Source organism: Muscardinus avellanarius (genome assembly GCF_963383645.1).
Source record: "Muscardinus avellanarius genome assembly, chromosome: 1".
NCBI lineage: Eukaryota > Metazoa > Chordata > Mammalia > Rodentia > Gliridae > Muscardinus > Muscardinus avellanarius.
Window position 1 is genome coordinate 232,763,852 of NC_137786.1, and position 19,957 is coordinate 232,783,808.

Consider the following 19,957-nt stretch of genomic DNA (forward strand, 5'->3'; position numbering starts at 1 on the left):
AATAACGTTTCAGCTAAATCAGGATATGGTCCAGGCACACGGGTTGCTGACCATTCAGCAGAGGTCGTGGAGGTGACGAGCGGTTACAGGTGGCCAAAAGATGGGGTGAAATGGGGCACACACCAGCAGGTGCTGGATTCCTGTGGCATCACGCTCACCAGGCGCCAGGGCTCTGTCCTGAGTGTCCTAGAGGTATGCAGGCACGAGGTCCCGTGCTCCACTCCTGAACGCCTGAGCTGTTATTAACTACGCAGGCAATGAAGTGGGACGGCTCCTACTTGTTAACATGTGCAAGGAGGCACTGCCCGGGCCTGGCACTCTTAAGCACCCAATGAGAGCAAGAGCGTGCGAGGGTACCACCTGGGAAGGATTCCAGCCAGTCCCCTCCTCCCTATTCTGCCTGGCACCCTCAGGGCCTTCACCACCGGGCGAAGTCTCCCTCCCCCCAGAGAGCCACTCGGACACCAGTACAAGCAACCACCCACCAGGGGTTTAATTCTCCTAGGTCAGGAGGTCAGTTCAGAGAGGGGCCCTGCCTTGCCCCATCCAGGGGTGAAGGTTGCAGGGCACCCTGGGAATGTCCGAGCCCAGGGGAGCCTGGGACTAGTCCCTGAGCAAGCAGAGAAGTGGGTCCTGGGTCTCAGGCCACTTCTTCTTCTTCACTCTCCTCCTCACTCTCGTGATACTGTCTGCGGTTGGTGTTAACAAACAGGTCAGAATCATCTTCAGAGCCAGATTCTTCTGATGACTGGGGCTCAGCTGGGAGTTCTGGCTGAGTCTGTCTGCAAGAGTAATAGACACAGTCAGCTCAACATGTTCTGGGAACCAAGTCGCAACCAAAGAGTTGCAAAAAAGGAGGACCATTTGGCCAAGCAGATGGAGCCACAGGCCTTTGAAAATGCAGCAGTTAAAAACTAAAAGGAAAGCCGGGCGTAGTGGCGCACACTTGTAATCCCCGCGCTTGGGAGGCGGAGACAGGATTGCACAGGTTCGAAGCCAGTCTCTGCTGGCTTAAGAGACCCTGTTTCCAAATAAAATATAAAATAGGTCTGGGAGTGTAGCCCAGAGGTAGAAGTCCCCTGAGTTCCATCCCCAGGACCACACACACACACACACACACACACACACACACACACACACAAACTAAAAGGAGGGGCAGTCAGAACAAACAGAGAAAACTAGGGGAGGGGGACAAGCTACAGACTGCCATCTACCCCAAGCGGTTGCCATTGGTTTTAGTTAGAAATCACGATTCTACTAACATCACTTTTTTTTGGTGGTACTGGGGGTGGAAGTCGGGTTTTCTACCTCCGGGCTATACTCCCAGACTTATTTTATATATTTTTTATTTGGAAATAGGGTCTCACTAAGTTGCTGAGAGCCTCACTAAGTAGCTGAGGCTGGCTTCGAACCTGTGCGATCCTCCTGTCTCAGCCTACAAGCACGGGGATTACAAGTGTGCGCCACCACGCCTGGCTTTTTTTTTTCCCCCCAGTAAGAAAGATGGAACCCAAAGGCATTCTACTTCCAAGTTACACCCCAGCCCTATTTTTTATCTTTATTTTTATTTATTATTTATTTTTGTGTGGTACTGGGGGTGAAACCCAGGGGCTTTTCTACCTCTGGGCTACACTCCTAGACCTGTTTTATACTTTATTTGGAAACAGGATCTCACTAAGTTGCTGAGAGCCTCACTAAATAGCTGAGGCTGGCTTTAAACCTGTGCGATCCTCCTGTCTCAGCCTCCCAAGCAAAGGGATTACAAGCGTGCGCCACCACGCCCGGCCCTGCCTTGTTTTCTTAAATTCTTTTTATTTATTTTTTTAGGGCCTGGGGATGGAATCCAGGGGCATTTGACCTCCAAGCTACACCCTCTGCCCTGTTTTTTATCCTATATTTTGAAACAGGGTCTCACTAAGTTGCAGAGGGCTTCACTAAGTAGCTGAGACTGTCCACGAACCATGACTCTTGGTCTCAGCCTCCCAAAGGCTGGGATTACAAGCGTGCTCCACCACGCCCAGCAAAAAAATAGTCTTAAGAAACTAAGTGACTTGACTAAATTCACTTAATGTTAGTGGCAAAGCAAGAATTTATTTTTATTTTATTTATTTATTTATTTATTTATTTATTTATTTTATTGTGGTACTAGTGGTAGAACCCAGGGGCTTTTTCTACTCCTAGACCTATTTCATACTTTATTTGGAAACAGGGTCTTACTAAGTCGCTAAGAGCCTCACTCAGTAGCTGAGGCTGGCTTCGAACCTGTGCCATCCTGTCTCAGCCTCCCAAGCGCTAGGATTACAAGCGTGCGCCACCACGCCCGGCCAAAGACAGAATTTAAACCCAGGACATATGACTATCAAGCCATGCTCATAACCACACATTCTACTACGTAGTTAAAGCTCTCACAGCACCCTATGTAGGGAGAAAGACAGGCTCAACTTTCTTCTTGAGGCACCAAGGTGAGAACCCTTGTTTTCCCTGCTCAAGGGCATGCTCCTCACCTGTTCCTGTTGTGTTTCTCAGTCACTTCAGAGAAAGCTTCAGGCCTGTGTAAAAAGCAGCAGCAGATCAGAAAAGACAGAAAAACCTCTCAGCAAATGAGCTGTCTGTGGCTGGGCGTGGTGGCGCACACCTGTAATGCCAGTACTTGGGAGGCTGAGACAGAAAGATCGAAGGTTCAAGGCCAGCTTCAAGGCCAGCTTCGGTAACTTTGCGAAACTCTCAGCAACTTAGCAAGACCCTGTTTTCAAAAGAGAGCTGGTAGTCTAACTCAGAGGTAGAATGTCCTTGGACTCATTCCTCCATACCTCCAAAAAATAAGTAAATAAATAAATAAATAAAAATAACCGAAAACAAAAAAAACTGTTCCCAGCTGTTTCAGCTAGTCTGCTAGGATGCCATGTTCTTCCCTTTCCCAATTCTCTAGCTAGCTATGAATTCAGTCCCCCAGAAGCCAGAGAGCCAATGATCAAGGGACCACACCATACCAGAGCCCTTCCTTCTGCAGAGAACGCACGTGGTCTTTGCACAGCACAAAGGAGATCTCAGCCTTCACTTTCTCTCCCTCTTCAATGGGGTCAACAATGAGAAAGTCCCCTGTCAGTGAGAAAAGGCAAAGCCAGCCGTGTCTGAGACATAGTAGCCAAGGCCACAGGAAACGGTTGTCTCCCACAGGCCTGACTCTCTCACCTCTCTTGATCCAGATGTTCTTGCGGTATTTGGAGGGCATGCTCACCAGGAAGCGCTGCCCTTGGGCTGTCTCCACTTCATGCAGATTGTTCCCTGGTGTTCTCAGTACCTGGTCCAAGAGAGATCAAGTGTCAGTCCACTGAAAAACCCTCTGAGCTGAGCTGCACCCAACTCCCAGCCCAGGGATTCCATGGGAACAGAGGGGCAGAGCAGCCTGCAGCCAATGCCACTCACCCTCACGATCTGCTGCTGGTCGGAGGGCACCATGTGCTCCCCCAGCACCTCCTTCACCACGTGCTTCCTCTTGGTGGCCTGAGACATGCTGCGTCCTGTCCCAGAGTGGTTAGGGATGTGGAGACTGTTAGCTCCTCCTCCTGAGTTCCTTTGATGGCAGTCTCAGAAGCCAGGATGGTTGTGAAGATGGGGGGGGGGGGCTTTTTACTGAAAAAGTGACACAGTATCCAGGTTAAGAACATAGGGCCTGGTGGTGTAAGCTTGTAATCTCAGTACTTGGGAGGCTGAGACAGGAGGATCGCATAGGTTCAAAGCCAGCCTCAGCTACTTAGTGAGGCTCTCAGCAACTTAGTGAGACCCTGTTTCCAAATAAAATACAAAATAGGTCTGGAAGTGTAGCCCAAAGATAGAAAGGTAGAAAGCCTCTGGGTTCCATCCCCAGCAACACACACACAGACACACACACACACACACACACACACACACACTCTTACATGAACATAGGTCTCTAAGGTCTCACTCAAATCCTGCCTTGGTTATTTCTTAACTATTCAACTTCTCAAAGCACCAGAATAAACAACTGCTAACTCAGCACTGTCGTAAGATAACGAAAAAGCACTAGGCATATGACTGCTGTTATCTTAAGTACAAGTGTTTATAAAGCTACAGATATTCCATACCCAGGTGTGGTGGTACACACTTGTAATTCCAGCATTTCGGAGGCTGAGATAGGAGTTCGAGGACAGCCTTGGCTATTAGTGAGGCCCTCTGTAACTTAGTGAGACCCTGTTTCAAAATAAAGAATAAAAAATAGGGCAGGGGTGTAGCTCAGAGGTCGAATGCCCCTGGGTTCCATCCCACGATAAATAAATAAAACTAGAGCTATTCCAGAGAGGTTGAGTAAACTGTATCTTCTTCAACGTGTTTGTTTATAAGACAAAATGTAGAACAGCCCCACCACACAGACATTCAATTTCTTTTATTTTTTTCTTTTAGATGGAACCCAGGGACATATGACCTCCGAGCTACACCCTCTGCCCTATTTTTTTACTCTTTATTTTGAAACAGGGTCTCACTAAGTTGCCGAGGGCCTCACTAAGTAGCCGAGGCTGTCCGCGAACCGCGATCCCCTGGTCTCAGCCTCCCGAATGCTGGGATTACAACCGTGCGCCACCACGCCCGGCTCAGACGTTCAGTTTCTTAATAGACTACAGGCCAAGATGAATTCGGTAACCACCACGATGGTCCAAAACAGAAAAGAGTGAAATGTCAAGCTGAGCCGGCTTGGTCAGCCGCATTTGCCAGACCTGGGTACTCAGAAGACGAAGGCTAGTACCACCGAGACTAATTGTTTAAAAAAAAAAAACTCTAGCGTATCATCACTGGTCACTATCCCCTGTCCCCAACTCCAAAGACCCACGAGAAACGCCCACACTTACTCTGGCCTCCGGGTTCCACGGGCGCTGCTCGGGCGACGCCGTTTTCCAGCTGATCGCTGAGAGCGGTTCGTCCACGACTCACTTCAAAGCTGAGCAGCGAAAGGGCAGAAGAGGAACTTCCCAGTAGTCGCGACGGCCAAGTAGGCTTGGACGCAGGTCTCCTGCGTTCCCAGTTTTCTACAGCTCTGTAGCGAGGAGGTGGCCAGTCGGAATCGGACCCTGCCGAATACTTCCGGCGCCCTCTCAAAAAACTTCCGGTCGGTCTCCCCCCCCACTTCCGTTGTCCGTCCCTTAACGCTCCCCGACGCCGGGTCGGCGAAGCCTAAGTCCTTAAGTTCCGGGCAGTAGAGAGAGGAAGTGTTCTCCTCAGAGGCTTCTTTAGGTCAGACTGGAATAGCTGCGGGAGGCGTGAGACCACGCAAGGCAACACAGCTTCGCGAGAGACCGGAAGGGAGCGGTTGGCGCGAGCGCCACTGAGACCCGGGGCGCCTCAACTCTATGACCCTCGGCGGCTAGAAGTGCCCAAATGGCTCCCTTTAAAGGTGGCTCTGGAGGCGACCCGGAAGCGGAAGTCGGGGAAAGTTCTAGCGGCTTGAGGTCTCGGCGGGATCGGCCGAGTGGCGGGAGGAGCCGTTACGGGAGCCCGGGTTGCCGGTGAGTGCGCGCCGCGGGTCAGGGGCCCCGGTGGAGGCGACGACTTGCTGGGCCGCGGAGAGGGAAGGGCCCCGTGGCTGTGGCGGGCCCCACGCTGCGGCTCCGGGAGGCCCGGCGGGCGGCGGCGCGCGGGGCGGGGCGGGCGGCGCGCGGGGCGGGGCCGGCGGGACGGAGCGCGGCGCGGGCTCGGCGGGCTGCGCCTCCGCTCGGCGGACGTCTGGTGGGCGTCTGGCGGACCAGCGAGACCTTTGTTTGGTATTTCACACCACGGCGCTGTCTCAGGCAGGGTCTGTACCTTTTAGGCCCAGCCAAGGTCACAGCGTGACCGCGCGGCCCCTGGCTGCTGACTCTGGAATATTCCCACAGCCGTGCCTGCGCCACCTGTTAGAGCAGGGTTGTATTTCCGTTGGGATGATACCAAAATCCAAATCCAGAAAGTGAAAAGAGATTTTAATTTCCCAGGGTCGCGGGCAAGGGGATATTGCCCTGGCCCTCAGTTTTCACATCTGTGAATTGAGGACATGGGAGTAAGCCGCCCTCGTGGTCTAGCTTCCTCCTGATAATGAAATCGTTCCTGAGTTTGTGAGTTGCAGATCTTGGAATCTAACCTGCTCTTCATTGGGATTCCCAGATTAAGCCCGATCAAGATGACAACTTCCCAAAAGCACCGAGACTTCGTGGCAGAGCCCATGGGGGAAAAACCAGTGGGGAGCCTGGCCGGGATTGGCGAAGTCCTGGGCAAGAAGCTGGAGGAAAGGGGCTTTGACAAGGTGTGGGGCAGCGCCATGTGTCAGGGGAGGCCTGGGAGTGGGAGGCCGCAGTGTTTCGGGGCACTCTGGGAGTGAGAATCGAGGGTGGTAGGACAACGGTGGATAATCTCAAGTGGCTCCAGCTCTAGCCACCTGGTAGCGATGATATGGGGCAGAGCATTCCCCGCCTTTGGGTTTGTGTGCTTCGAATACAAAAGCGGCACTGCTCTATCATCCAAGTATGAGGCTTGACTTCGCTTAGCTTCAGAGGCCAGAGGGGTGTGCCCCCTTCAGGGGGCTGTGACTGTAGATGGCCTTTTTGCTCTTATCCCACAGAATGCTTAGGAACGTGTCCCTTGCTTTGCCTGTTTTTCAGGCCTATGTGGTCCTTGGCCAGTTTCTGGTGCTAAAGAAAGATGAAGACCTCTTCCGGGAATGGCTGAAGGACACATGTGGCGCCAACGCCAAGCAGTCCCGGGACTGCTTTGGCTGCCTTCGAGAGTGGTGTGACGCCTTTTTGTGATGTTCTTTGGGGAGCCCTCAGTCCCCACTCCACCGTCAAGTCTCCAGAGTTTGCAGCCGAGTGGGGGCTCCTCCTTGTCCTCTAGAAAGGAAGATTGCTGTTGTTGTACTTACTTCCGATGTACTCCAGGGTCTTTGGGAGTTTTCTCCCCTTACCATTTCAACCTTTTTGGAATCCTCGCTCATGCATGCATCTCCCTTCCTCCTTCCCCTGCCAGTTTCAAGGCGATGATTACCAGCTTTTGTGATTGGATTCCTGGTCCCTCCCCTCACCTTCACCTCTGGTCTGTTTGATGCTGTTTGGCACCTTTTTTGGCATAACAGTCACTGCCATTGTAAAGTTTTTTAGATCAATAAAGTCAGTGGCTTTCGTGGCTGAACGTTGTGCATTGGAGAGTAGGTGGGCTGGGAGGTGCCTCCTTATCAGTGCAGACCGAAACTGTCAGCTCCCCTTCCCACTCCCAGAGGTAGCCACCCTAGCCACACGCACCTTGGCAGGTGCCTTGGAGTGTCCCAATCCCAGAAAACCGTGGGAGAGAGTGTGGGTTGATCTCTTCCTGGGAGCCAGGTAGGCTGTGATGTTCTAGATGTCAGTCATATCAACAACAGGTCTAGGTAGCACCTGGTGGAAAGCCAGTGGGAGTCAGGTACCAGGAAGAGGGTGGATTGGTTGTGGGTAAGAGTTCACCAGCCAGTCATCACACCATCTCTCTTGGCCTCTGGGAAGCGTGGGCGGGGCTTTTGCCATCTGCCCAGCTATTTTAGGAGGGAGGTACATGTTGGGTAAGAACTCTACCACTGACCTACATCTCCAGCCTTCCTTTTTTATTTATTTTTTGGTGGTACTGGGAGTGGAACCCAGGGGCTTTCTACCTCCGGGCTATACTCCCAGACCTATTTTATACTTTATTTGGAAACAGGATCTCACTAAGTTGCTGAGAGCCTAAGTAACCGAGGCTGGCTTCGAACCTTTGTGATCCTCCTGTCTCAGCCTCCCAAGCACTGGGATTACAAGCGTGAGCCACCACGCCTGGCTCCTTTATTATTTTTAACTTTTTGGTACTGGGGATTTTTTATTTTGAAACGAGGTCTTGGACTGGGTGTGGTAGCACACATCTTTAATCTGAGTACTTGGAAGGCTGAGACAGGAGGATCACAGGTTTACAGACAGCCTCAGCAACTTAATGAGGCCTTCACAACCTAGCGAGATCCTGACTAAAAATAAAAAAAGGACTGGGGGTGTAGCTCAAAGGTAGAATTCCCTTGAGTTCAATCCATAGTATCACACAGAGAAAGGAACAGGGTCGCACTAAATTGCTGAGGCTGGACTCAAACCTACAATCTTTCCATCTTAGCCTTCTAAGTATTAGATTTACAAGTATGCACTACCACACCAGCATCCCCAGCCGCCTCCCCTTTATTTTTGGGGTATTAGGAATTAAACCCAGGAGGACTGCCACTGAGCCACACCCCCAGCCTTTTTGTTGTTGTTCTGGGGATTGAACCCAGGGGAATTCTACCTCAAGGTATACCCCCAGCCATATTTTTTTCTTGTGTGTGTGTGTATGTGTGTGGTACTGGGGATGGAACCCAGGAGCATTCTATACCCCAGCCCTATTTTTTGAAACAGGGTCTCACTGAGTTACAAAGAGCCTCACTCAGTAGCTGAGGCTGCCTACGAACCACGATCCTCCTGTCTCAGCCTCCCAAGTACTGCCCAGGTTTTCTTTTCTTTTTTTATATTTTTGCGGTACCGGAGATGGAACCCAGGGGCATTGTACCTCCAAGCTACACCCCCAGCCCTATTTTTTTATTCTTTATTTTTTAAATTAATTTTTATTTTCTCTCTCTTTTTTTTTTTTTTTTTTTTTTTTTGGTGGTACTGGAGTTCCTGGAAGCCCTTCTACCTCTGGGCTACACTCCCAGACCTATTTTATAGTTGTTATTTGGAAACAGGGTCTCTTAAAGCCAGCGCGGCTGACTTCGAACCTGCGTGATCCTCTTGTCTGTGCCTCCCAAGCTCTGGGATTACAAGTATTCGCCACCACGCCCAGCTTATTCTTTATTTTGAAACAGGGTCTCACTGAGTTGCAAAGGACCTCACTAAGTAGCGGCTGAGGCTGTCTGTGAACTGTGATTCTCCTCTCGATTCTCCTCTCAGCCTCCCACATGCTAGGATTACAAGCGTGTGCCACCACGCCCAGCTAGTTTTTTTTGTTTTTGAAACAGTGTCTCTGCCTCACTAATGAGGCTGTTCACGAACTGTGATCCTTGGGTCTCTGTTTTGAATCAGGGTCTCACTAAATTGCTGAGGCTGTCCTTGAACCTATGATCCTAGTGTTTCAGTCTCCCAAGTACTGGGATTAGGGTCTTGTTAAATTGCCCAGGCTGGCCCTAAACTTGGATTTCTCCTGCCTCATCCTCCCAAGTACTAGGATTATATAGACACCACGCCCAGGTTAGTCACACTTGCTTGCTTGTTTTCATTCATTCATTCATCTATTCATTTATTGGGGATTGAACCCAGGGGCATTCTGTTTCCTAGCTACACCCCCACTTCTATTTTTTAATTTATTTTGAAACGGTCACCCTAAGTTGCTGAGGGCCTCACTAAGTCGCTGGCTGCAAATCTGCAATCCTCCTGTCTCGGCCTCCCAATTACTGGGGTTACAAGCGTGCGCCACCACACCTGGCTAGTCCTAAGCTTTCTTGAACACTTACTATGAACCAGTCTCAAAGCTAAAGTCTTTACAAACTTTTTTCCCCCACAATAATGAACCGCTGTTTTCTCTTTTAAAGGTGAAGAAACTTAATACTCAGGCCAATTTGCCTATGGTCTTGCTGCTGGGAAGTTGCCAGACAGTAACTTGGTCAGGTCATTCAACCTCTCTGAGTCTCAGTTTCCCCTCTTGGGAAATGAGATCGTTTTAGAACCAGATAAAATGCTAGCTGTATGCAGCTCGTTCCTACTTGTCTTTCATCCCTTCAACAGAGCATCATTGAGCAGTGACTTGTTTACAGTTATAAATGGAACAAAATTTCCCACATAATATTTACTGTCTGATGAGGAAAGAGGTGTGTGTGTGTGTGTGTGTGTGTGTGTGTGTGTGTGTTACTGGTCCTGGGGGTTGAACCTAGGGTCATTTTATCTCCAAGCTACAACCCAGACCTATCTTATTTTTATTTTGAAACAAGGTCTTGCTAGGTTGATGAGTCTCACTACTTGATGAGGCTGTTCTTGAACTTTTGATCCTCCTGTCTTAGCCTCCCAAGTACTGGGATCACAAGCAACTGGGACTATAAGCAGGTGCCACCACACCTGGCTTTAGTTACAGATACTAAAACACAGTTTGGGTCGGGCGTAGTGGTGCAAGCTTGTAATCCCCGCGCTTGGGAGGCGGAGACCAGAGGATCGTACAGGTTCGAAGCCAGACTCGCTGGCTTAAGAGACCCTGTTTCCAAATAAAAATATAAAATAGGTCTGGAAGTGTAGCCTGGGCTTCCAGGAACCCCAGTACCACCAAAAACAAAAACAAAACACAATTTGGGATAATTAATGTCTTTGGTGATCTCAGGATAGGAGAAAAAATGAGAAAAAACTGACAAATTCTAATCCACTATTTTTAAGAAATTTTATCTAAAACTTTTTTTTTTTTTTTTTGTGGTACTGGGTTGGAACCCAGGGGCTTTCTACCTCCGGGCTATACTCCCAGACCTATTTTATACTTTATTTGGAAACAGGGTCTCACTAAGTTACTGAGAGCCTCACTAAGTAGCTGAGGCTGGCTTCGAACCTGTGCGATCCTCCTGTCTCCGCCTCCCAAGCACTGGGATTACAAGCGTGTGCCACCACGCCCAGCGTTCACCTAAAATTTTATAGTGAAGAAACAAAACCAGGGCAGGAAAGTATATTTGTAATATGAACAACAAAGGATAGTTGTGCAGGTGGTACACAACTGTAATTCTAGTACTCGGGAGGCTGAGGCAGGAGGAACATAGGTTCAAGGCCAGCCTTGGCAGGTTAGGGAGACCCTTTTTCAAAATAGAAAATAAAATAGGCATGAAGATGTATCCCAGAGGTAGAATGGTAGAATGGTTCAGGGTTCAGTGTCCATTACTAAAAAAAAGAAAAACGACAAAGGGCCATACCCAGCACAAACACAGAACAGTCAAGAGAAAGATGATAGGAAAATTGGTTAAAAAATAAATGGCATCCCCAGGGGAGGACATCCTAATAATGAGCATGTGAAAAGGCTCAATTTCATTAATAATCAAAAAAGCAAATGCCATGAACGCCCACCCAATTGGCAGAAATCTCAAAGTTGGACAATACCAAGCGTTGATGAGTGAATGGAGCAACAGGAGCTGCTGTCCAGTTGGTGGGAGTGTAAATTGCTATGAGTACTCCGGGAAAACAGTTGGGTGTTATTTTTCTAAACTGACACGCCCTGTGAGCCAGCACCTCCATTCAGGGCTGTGTTGAAGAAACTGAACACCTGCGCCAGGATTACGTGAATGAGCACGGCTGCATCGTAAGAGCCCACGCTGGGCACAGCTCAGTGCCTCCCAGGGCTCGCAGATAAGGAAGCAAAGCTGCCCAGCCGTGTAGTGCCCGACAAGCAACTGTATGGCACAGATGTCAACGAGCAATGACGCGAAACAAAATGATGGAATCCTGCTCATGTAAAGTTAAGTGAATTTGTGCTCCGGACGGCCTACGTGGATGGTAAAGAGAAACCAGTGAGCTGGACACACACTTGTATCCCATCTATTGGGGAGATTGAGGCAAGACGATCACAAGCTCAAGGCTTGCCCAAAGTGTATTGAGACTGTCAAAATTTTAAAAGAGCCGGGGGCGGGGGGCCTGGTGGTGCACCTCTGTAATCTCAGTACTTTGGAGGCTGAGACAGGAAGATTGCAGACTTGAGAAAAGCCTCAGCAACTTAGTGAAAACCCTGTTTTGAAATAAAATTTGAAAAAGGTCGGTCTGTGGTTGTGGCTTAGAAGTAGAATGCTCCTGGGTTCAGTACCTGATACCAAATGAAATTTTTAAAAATTTGGGTTTTTTTTTTTTTTAAACTGGGTGTTGTGGCACACTCTTGTTATCCCAGCATTTGGGAGGCTAAGACAGGAGGATTGTAGTTTGCAGACAGCCTCACTTAGGCCCTATGCAACTCAGTGAGACCTTGTTTCAAAATAAATAAGAAGTGGGGCTGGGAGTGTATCTTGGAGGTATAATACCTCTGGATTTTATTCCCAGTACTGGGGTAGGGGGGGGTTGTTTTCAGCTACCAGTGAGGCCCCTTGCAACTCAGTGAGACCTGGTTTCAAAATAAAGGATAAAAAATAGAGCTGGGGGGTATCTCAGGTAGAATGCCCCTGGGTTCAATCCCAGTTCTGTGGTGGCGAACGCTTGTAATCCCAGCATTTGGGAGGCTGAGACTAGAGGATTGCTTGGAGGTTAAATGCCTCTGGGTTCCATCCCCAGACTCACACACACACAAAAAAAAGAATAAAAAATAGGACTGGAGGTGTAGCTCAGAGGTAGAATGTCCTGGGTTCCATGCCAGTTCCAAAAAAAAGTATTTTAAAAATAAAATTTTAGCCGGGCGTGGTGACGCACAGTTGTAATCCCAGCATTCGGGAGGCTGAGACTGGAGGATTGCGGTTCGTGGACAGCCTCAGCTACTTAGGCCCTCTGCAACTCAGTGAGACCTGGCTTCAAAATAAAGATTAAAAAATAGGGCAGGGGGTGTAGCTCGGAGGTCGAATGCCCCTGGGTTCCATTCCCAGACCCACACAAAAATAAAATTTTAGTTGGGCGTGGTGGAGCACACTTGTAATCCCCACGCTTGGGAGGCAGAGACAGGAGGATCGCGCAGGTTCAAAGCCAGCTGTGCTGGCTTAAGAGACCCTGTTTCCAAATTAAAAAAATATAAAATAGGTCTGGGAGTGTAGTCCGGAGATAGAAGAGTTCCATCCCCAGTATCACCAAAAAAAAAAAAAAAAGGGATAGGGTGTAGCTCAGTGGTAGAGCACATGCCTAGTACGCTTGAGGCCCTGGATTTAATCTCCAGGACTCCCTAAAAATACAAATAAAAATAAATGCATACTGTGAAAGTCAATAGTAGAAAAGCCAGGCATGGTGGCGAATGTAATCCCAGGGTCTCTAGTTGCTGAGTCTCGCTAAGTCGCTGAGGATGGCCTCGAACCTGGTCATCTTGTCCCCGCTTCCAAGCACTGGGATTGCAAGCACGCGCTACCATTCCTGGCTTGACATTTCTGTTTCTTGACCTGTGACATGGTAATACAGATATTGACTCTGTTTGTTAAATTGAATTAAATGGGTGGGGTGCAGCTTAGAGTTAGCGTTTGTTTAGCATATGCAAGACTTGGGCTTTGTCCTCATCACCTCAGAGAGAATTGAACATGTATGTTCTGTGCCCCTTTCTGTGTATTAGCTACGTCTCAGAATGATAGGATAGAAGGGAAACCAAAAGTGAAGACCAGAAGCTGGACCCGCTACTCACAGAGTTGGGCTTTCTTGTCAGCAGGGATGAGAGTTTGCTTAGGGGCGGGGCAGTGTAAAGCCCAGGTGGGAGGTCACAGATGTGCCCTTGCCAGGGGCTGCCTCGGCCACAGCACAGGCCTTCGCAGGCTCCACCGCTGAGGTGGACTGCATCCGCAAGGCCCAGCGCGTGGGCAGCAGGCCAGACGGGAGAGCTGCTGCAGGCGCCAGGTAAGGCGGGAACAGGCAATCAAGATAATATTTCACAGTGTTTTTAAAGAATCAGATGCATGTTAAACCCATGGCATAGCCAGCTACAACATGAGCAGCAACCTCTGCTACTAACAATACACGTCCTTGAGGTGCAGAGGTCCAGCAGCCAGGCCAAGGTGAGGTGGGCGAGGCCATAGACATGCTGCTCCAGCGCCAAGGTGCAGGAGACCCCACAAAGGCACCCGTATTTCATAGGGCGCTGGTGCTTTCCCAGTGCTGGGACTGAGTCCAAGGCCTCACACATCCAGGCAGGTGCTCTACCATTGAGCTACACCTCCAGCCCAGTATACAATGCTGTGTGGTGGTGGGGGGGGACGACAGACAGATGGACTGGGGATGGAACCCAGGCATTCTACCTCTGAACTACACCCCAGCCCTATTATATTCCTTTATTAAGTTGCTAAGGCTGGCCTTGAACCTATGATCCTCCTGTCTCAATGTCCCTATTGGGTTTGCAGCATGCACCATCATACCTAGGAGACCCTGGGGTCAACCCCCAGTACTGCAAAAAAAAAAAAAAGAGAGAGAGAAAAGAAAAAACTAGCCCTGGTGTGGTGGCAGACTTGTAATCCTAGTACTTAGGAGGCTGAGACAAGAGGATCATAGGTTTGAAGATGGCATCAGCAGTAGTGAGACGCATCAACTTAATGAGACTGTTTCCAAATAAGAAGGAAAATCGGATAGGGGTATAGCTCAAAGATAGAATGCCTCTGGATTCAATCCCAGGTATCATACGCACATGCACACACACAAATCGGACTGGGGGTATAGCTTGGAGGTAGAATGCATTTGAATTCAATCTCTAGTACTCCCAAAGTAGTCGATGCCAAAAATCACAAGGAACCCAACACCTGAATTTCAAGGGGAGAAGGCTCCAGCCCTGAGCACACGCCTCCCTCGCCGGCCCTGGTCCTGGCCAGATGGAGGCAGAAGGGGCGTCTTCGCCTCCCTCGTGCCCGCCCAGCTTCAGGAAGCTGTGCCCCGTGCCCGCTGCCCCAGGGCCCCAGCTCGGCCACCCTCCACCCGGCCTGAGCCCCAGGACCCTGCATGCGCCTGGCCAGAGGGAGCAGCTGGAGGGCGAGGGGCACGGGCGGGTCCCCGGCTGCCCTGACCTGCCCGCCTCGTCCCCAGCTGGTGGCTGGCGTCAAGTACTACCTGACTATGGACATGGAGAGCACGGAGTGCAGGAAGACCCGGGTCTCGGGAGACCACATGGACCTCACCACCTGCCCCCTGGCCACAGGGGTGCAGCAGGAGGTAAGGCGCCGCCCCAGCCAGGGCCCTCACAGCCGAGCCCCTCGGCGTCCACCCTGCGCGGTGCGGCTGGCCAGGCTCGGGCTGGAGGAGCCTGGCTTTTGGGTGATTGGTAAGATGGCACACACCTGTAAGACCAGCCATTCAGGAGGCTGAGGCAGGTTGAATGGTAGTTCAAGGCCAGCCTGGGGAACTCAGATCCTGTCTCAAAATAATAAAAGCTGGTATGGTGGTGCACACTTGTAATCCCAGCATTTGGGAGGCTGAGACCAGAGGATCGCAGTTTGTGGACAGCTTCAGCTACTAAGAGAGGCCCTTCGACTGAGTGAGACTCTGTTTTGAAGTTAGAAAGAATTAAAAAAAAAATAGGGCTGGGGGTGTCACTCGGAGGTAGAGAGTGCCTCTGTGTTTCATCCCTGGTACCACAAAAAATAATAATAATAATAAAAAGAGCTGTGCTCAGTGGTAGAGCACCTCTGGGGTCAGTCCACAGTACTAAGGATTAAAAAGTCGCAATGTTCTTTACACCTTGTTTGTAGCTGCAGTCTTTATTCCTTCTCTCTGTCACACAGAACACATGCAGTAACCCAAGAACACATGCTTCTAGACACCACAACACCACGAAACCCCAACCCTGAAACTCAGATGAGAGCGCAGAGTGCGCCCCAGGGACGACCTGGAGCTGTGCACCCGCCCCAGGCACGACCCAGAGGTGCCCCCAGCCACACCAGCACGCACCCACATCCAGGGCAAGATGCAGCACCCAGAGGCCTTGAGGGCACTGGGTGTTGGCAGCACAGGTGGCATGGCCTCGATACGGCGGGGTTGGGGAGGCTCCGTAATGAGAAAATGAAGCAAAAGCAAAGCCGGCCAATCCACATGCAGAGCTCAGTGAACTCCTGCATGGCGGTCCTTATGGAGGCCTTAAGGAAGCTGGGAATGGTGGCTTGTCTGTAATCCCAGCATTCGGGAGGCTGAGACAGGAGGATTGCAGTGCGCAGGCAACTCAGTGGTGCCCTGTTTCAAAATGAAGAATAAAAATAGGGCCAAGGATGTAGCTTGGAGGTAAAATGCCCCTGGGTTCCATTCCCAGTACCGAAAAAAGAAAAAAAAAAAAAAAGCTACAAGGCAAGCAAGAAGCCAGGGCAGTGGCACGCACCTGAAATCCTAGGGCTTGGAAGGCTAAGGCAGGAGGACTGTAGGTTCGAGGCCAGCCTCAGCAATTCAGTGAGACCCTTTTCAAAATTAGAAACAATGCCAGGTGTGGTGGTGCACGCTTGTAATCCCCATGCTTGGGAAGCGAAGACAGGAGGATGGCGCAGGTTCGAAGCCAGCCGCACTGGCTTAAGAGACTCTGTTTCCAAATAAAAATATAAAGTAGGTCAGGGAGTGTAGCCCGGAGTTAGAAGGGTTCCATCCCAGTACCACCAAAAAAAAAAATAGAAACAGCTGGGGATGGTTCCCAGTATGAGAAGGAAGGAAGGAAAAAAGGGAGGGGAAGGAAGGAAAAGAAAGAAAAACCAGAACATGTTTATGGCAAACATCAGTAGGAAGCTGGGTGTGGTGCATGTGCCTATAATCCCAGCTACTCAGGAGGCTGAGATAGGAGGATCACAGGTTTCAGGCCAGCATGGGAACAGCAAGACCCTGTCTCAAAATAAAAATGCAAAGGGCTGAGGATGTAGCTCAATGGCAGAGCATCCGTTGGTTCAATGCCAGTATGAAAACAATTTTAAACCTATAATCCCAGTTCAGTGCATGCCCATAATCCCAGTACTTGGGAGGCGGAGACAGGAGGATCACGAGTTTTGAGACAGCCTCAGCAAGTAGTGAGATTTGTTAACCTAGTAAGATCCTTTTTCAAAAATAAAAATAGAGCTGGGCGTGGTGGCACATGCTTGTAATCCCAGCATTTGGGAGGCTGAGACAAGGATCGCAGACAAGGATCGCGGTTCGAGGACAGCCTCAGCTACTTAGTGAGGCCCTCTGCAACTCAGTGATACACCTGTTTCAAAGTAAAGAAAAAATAGGGCTGGGGGTATAGCTGGGAGGTAGAATGCCCCTGGATTCCATCCCTAGTACCACAATAAATAAATAATAAATAAATAAAAAGACTAAAAAATAGGGCTAGGGGTGTAGCTCGGAGGTACAATGCCCCTGGGTTCCATCCCCAGTACCGAAAAAAAAAAAAAAAAAAAAAAAAAGGATAGGGCTGGGCCGGGCATGGGGGCTCAGGCTTGTAATCCCAGTACCCAGGAGGCAGAGACAGGAGGATCATACTTTGCAGCCAGCCTCAGCTGGCTGAGAAGTGACATAGGAGGCACACACCTCCACTCCAGCCCAGGCACCGGCAAGCTGCAGGGCTGGCAGGCCCGGGTCCTCCTCAAAGGCCTTCCTGTGGCTCCAGCCCGCACTGCTTACCTGGTTTTGCCTCCTTGGCGCTGGCGCCGGGACACCAGAGCCCTGAGGAATGTGCTTAGTTGCCTTGTTTCCTTCTCGTGTGTCTGTGCCCGTCTGAATCCTTTACCTGGGCTCTGTGTTTCACAAGCTCTTGGGTCAGTCTTGGGCAGCAGGGGGTGAAGGGCATCTGAAATGCGTCATTAGAGTGGCCTCATGGAGCTGCGGCCTCACTAGTGGGCCTGCCAAGGGACCAAGGTCTGGCGTGCCGCGGGAGAAGCAGACCCGGTGGGGAGGTGCTCAGAGCCCAGCAGGTTTGGCCAGGACACGAGTCGGGAGCCATCGGTGGACCCAGAGGTCAGCAAGTATTCACCCAGTGCACCTGTCCCCGTGCCTCCCCTGCACCAGCGGGAACTGGACCCTCAGCCACCCCGGTCCTCGGTGCTCAGATCTGGCCCGGAGCTTGGGGTGAACCCAAGCCATGTGCCCCTGGATCCTGAAGGACTTCTTTGTTGGAAAGGAAGTAGGAGGCTGCCTGACAGACAGCCGGAGACACCCTCACCCCCTGCCCGCGGCAGCCCAGACAGTACAGGAGCCGCACTACGGGGCTTGGCTGCCCCACCCTCCAGGTTGCCTGCTCCCTGCAGGGACCAGAGCGCTCTGCTGCTTTCCCTCCTCCGGCTCCAGCTGAAGGCAGCTTCCAGGAGTCCTAGGCCGGCTCTGGGCAGGCTCCTCTGCCCCTTCCCCAGTGGCTTCCAGCTCCTGTCAGCGTCGCGGTGCGGGGCAGCCATAAAGATGGACCCAGCCAATGAGCAGCGAGCCTCTGACACTTGGGGACCTCCCCTGTAGCATCGGGGTGTCCTTGCTGTGACAGAGCAGGGGAGCAGAGCCCTGGTGAGGGAGCGTCCTCCCCCAGCTGAAGGGCTCTGGGGCAGCCAGAAGGCCCCGGGGGCCTGATCCCAGCATGCCAGGGGCCGTCCTGGTCAGCAAGACCCATTGGGCCAGGGGCAAGAGAAGGGTGCTGTGGGGACCGCAGGTTGGGGTGTGTGGTCCACAGCAAAACTGGAGGCCATGGCCTGTGGCCAGCGGGGATGCCAATCTCAAGCTCATGCGTGGTGCTAGACTTTTTCTAGTCAACACGATGGAGTCCAGGCTGCGAGCGCCTCTCGGATGAGACGGACCACCCTCAGGTAGCAGTGCAGACCTGCAGAGCAGACCTGATGCGCTGTGAGCAGCCCCGCTCACACACCAGGACATGGCCGCCCCATTGACCCTTCTCTGAACTCGTCTGCAAATGAGGATGGTGCTACATGGTAGTGCCAAAGACGCCCTGGCAGCAGCACAGGGCAGGAGTGGGTAGCGCAGGTGCCCGTGAGCGTCCATCAGGGCCTTGGCTGGCTTTGGAGGGAGCTCTGGGAGATACGGTGGCCACGACTGAGCTCCATGGTGGGACACAGGGCTGGGGGAGCCCGCGAGGCTCCCAGGCCCCTTGGGCTGCCTCCGCCGCCTCTCCCTGGGCGCTCTCCTGGGCCTTGTAATCTACTCCCGCCCAGGTCTTCTCAACTCAAGGTCCTGCCTGGCTGCGGCCGCCTCGTGAAGCAAAGCTTGGGCCAGATCTCCCACAGTGAGTCTGTCCCCTTAAAACAGATGTGGTGACGCATGCCTGTAACCCAAGTACTTGGGAGGCAGGATTGTAGGTTCAAGGCCAGCCTCAGCTACATAGCAAGACCCTTAGCAACTTGAGGTGAGACCCTGTTTCAAAATAAAGAATTAAAAACTAGGAGCTGGGTGTGGTGGCACATGCTTGTAATTCCAGGAGGCTGGGCCAGGAGGATGGTGGTTCACGGACAGCTTCAGCTACTCAGGCCTTTTGCAACTCAGTGAGACCCTGTTTCAAAATAAAGAATAAAAAATAGAGCTGAGGGTGTAGCTCAGAGGTAGAATGCCCCTGGGTTCCATACCCAGGACCGCAAAAAAAAAAAAAAAAAAAAAAAAAAAAAAAGGCATGTGTCAGTACACCTGGTGAATTATTGTTAATTTTTTTGGCATACCTGAGGATTGAACCCAGGGGCATTCTACTTCCAAACTATACCTCTGTTGTATGCAGAGTTTGCGAGAAATGGGAGACTTGAGAGCCCAAGGGAAATGTGCCAATTGAAGCCTTTATTAGCTGGCCAGCGGCCGAGCCCTCAGTCTAAAATCAGACCAGAGGGGCGCGCAGACTGGCCGGGGTGGGGGCTTATAAGGAGTAGGCAAGCCGGATACAGAAGCGGAAACTTGTAAGTTAGTGTGTCAGGAGGCGCTGGGTCGTGCTCCACCCAAGGTCAGCGGGTGGAGGAGAGGAACGTGGGAATTTCAGGTTTGAGATAACCATTAACATAGGGCAGGAGAGTGGTCCTCCTGCAAAATACAAGGTTAAACTTTTACATCAGCAGTCTACAACAGGAGGGGAGACAATGGAGTCAAGGGGGGAGGCAAAATGGAGTCTCCTCTGCTTCCCACCTCCAGCCACTATTTTATTTTATTTGGAAGCAGGGTCGTGCTAGGTTAATGAGTATCTCACTACTTGATGAGATGGTTCTTGAACCTATGATCCTCTTGTCTCAGCCTCTCAAATACTGGGAGAAATCTGGGTTCAATCCCCAGTACTACACACACAATAAAGGGGCTGAGGCTGTAGCTCAGAGCTTGAAATGCCCCTGGGTTCAATCCCCAGTACCAATAAATAAAAATAG

At 51.0% G+C, this 19,957-nt stretch overlaps 2 protein-coding genes across 2 annotated transcripts; one reads left to right on the forward strand and one right to left on the reverse strand.

Annotated features, from left to right (window-relative positions):
• Positions 1–640: 640 nt before the first annotated feature.
• Positions 641–3,513, reverse strand: EIF1AD (eukaryotic translation initiation factor 1A domain containing; the record flags this gene model as incomplete). The annotated part of the gene is made up of 5 exons (XM_080715022.1): positions 641–782; positions 2,505–2,549; positions 2,991–3,099; positions 3,193–3,301; positions 3,427–3,513. The coding sequence occupies 5 exons, from the start codon at positions 3,511–3,513 to the stop codon at positions 641–643; spliced, it is 492 nt and encodes a 163-aa protein (XP_080571148.1).
• A 2,653-nt stretch (positions 3,514–6,166) lies between these two features.
• BANF1 (barrier to autointegration nuclear assembly factor 1) lies at positions 6,167–6,791 on the forward strand (the record flags this gene model as incomplete). Its single annotated transcript, XM_080704192.1, has 2 exons — positions 6,167–6,289; positions 6,645–6,791. The coding sequence occupies 2 exons, from the start codon at positions 6,167–6,169 to the stop codon at positions 6,789–6,791; spliced, it is 270 nt and encodes an 89-aa protein (XP_080560318.1).
• Between the last annotated feature and the right edge of the window lie 13,166 nt (positions 6,792–19,957).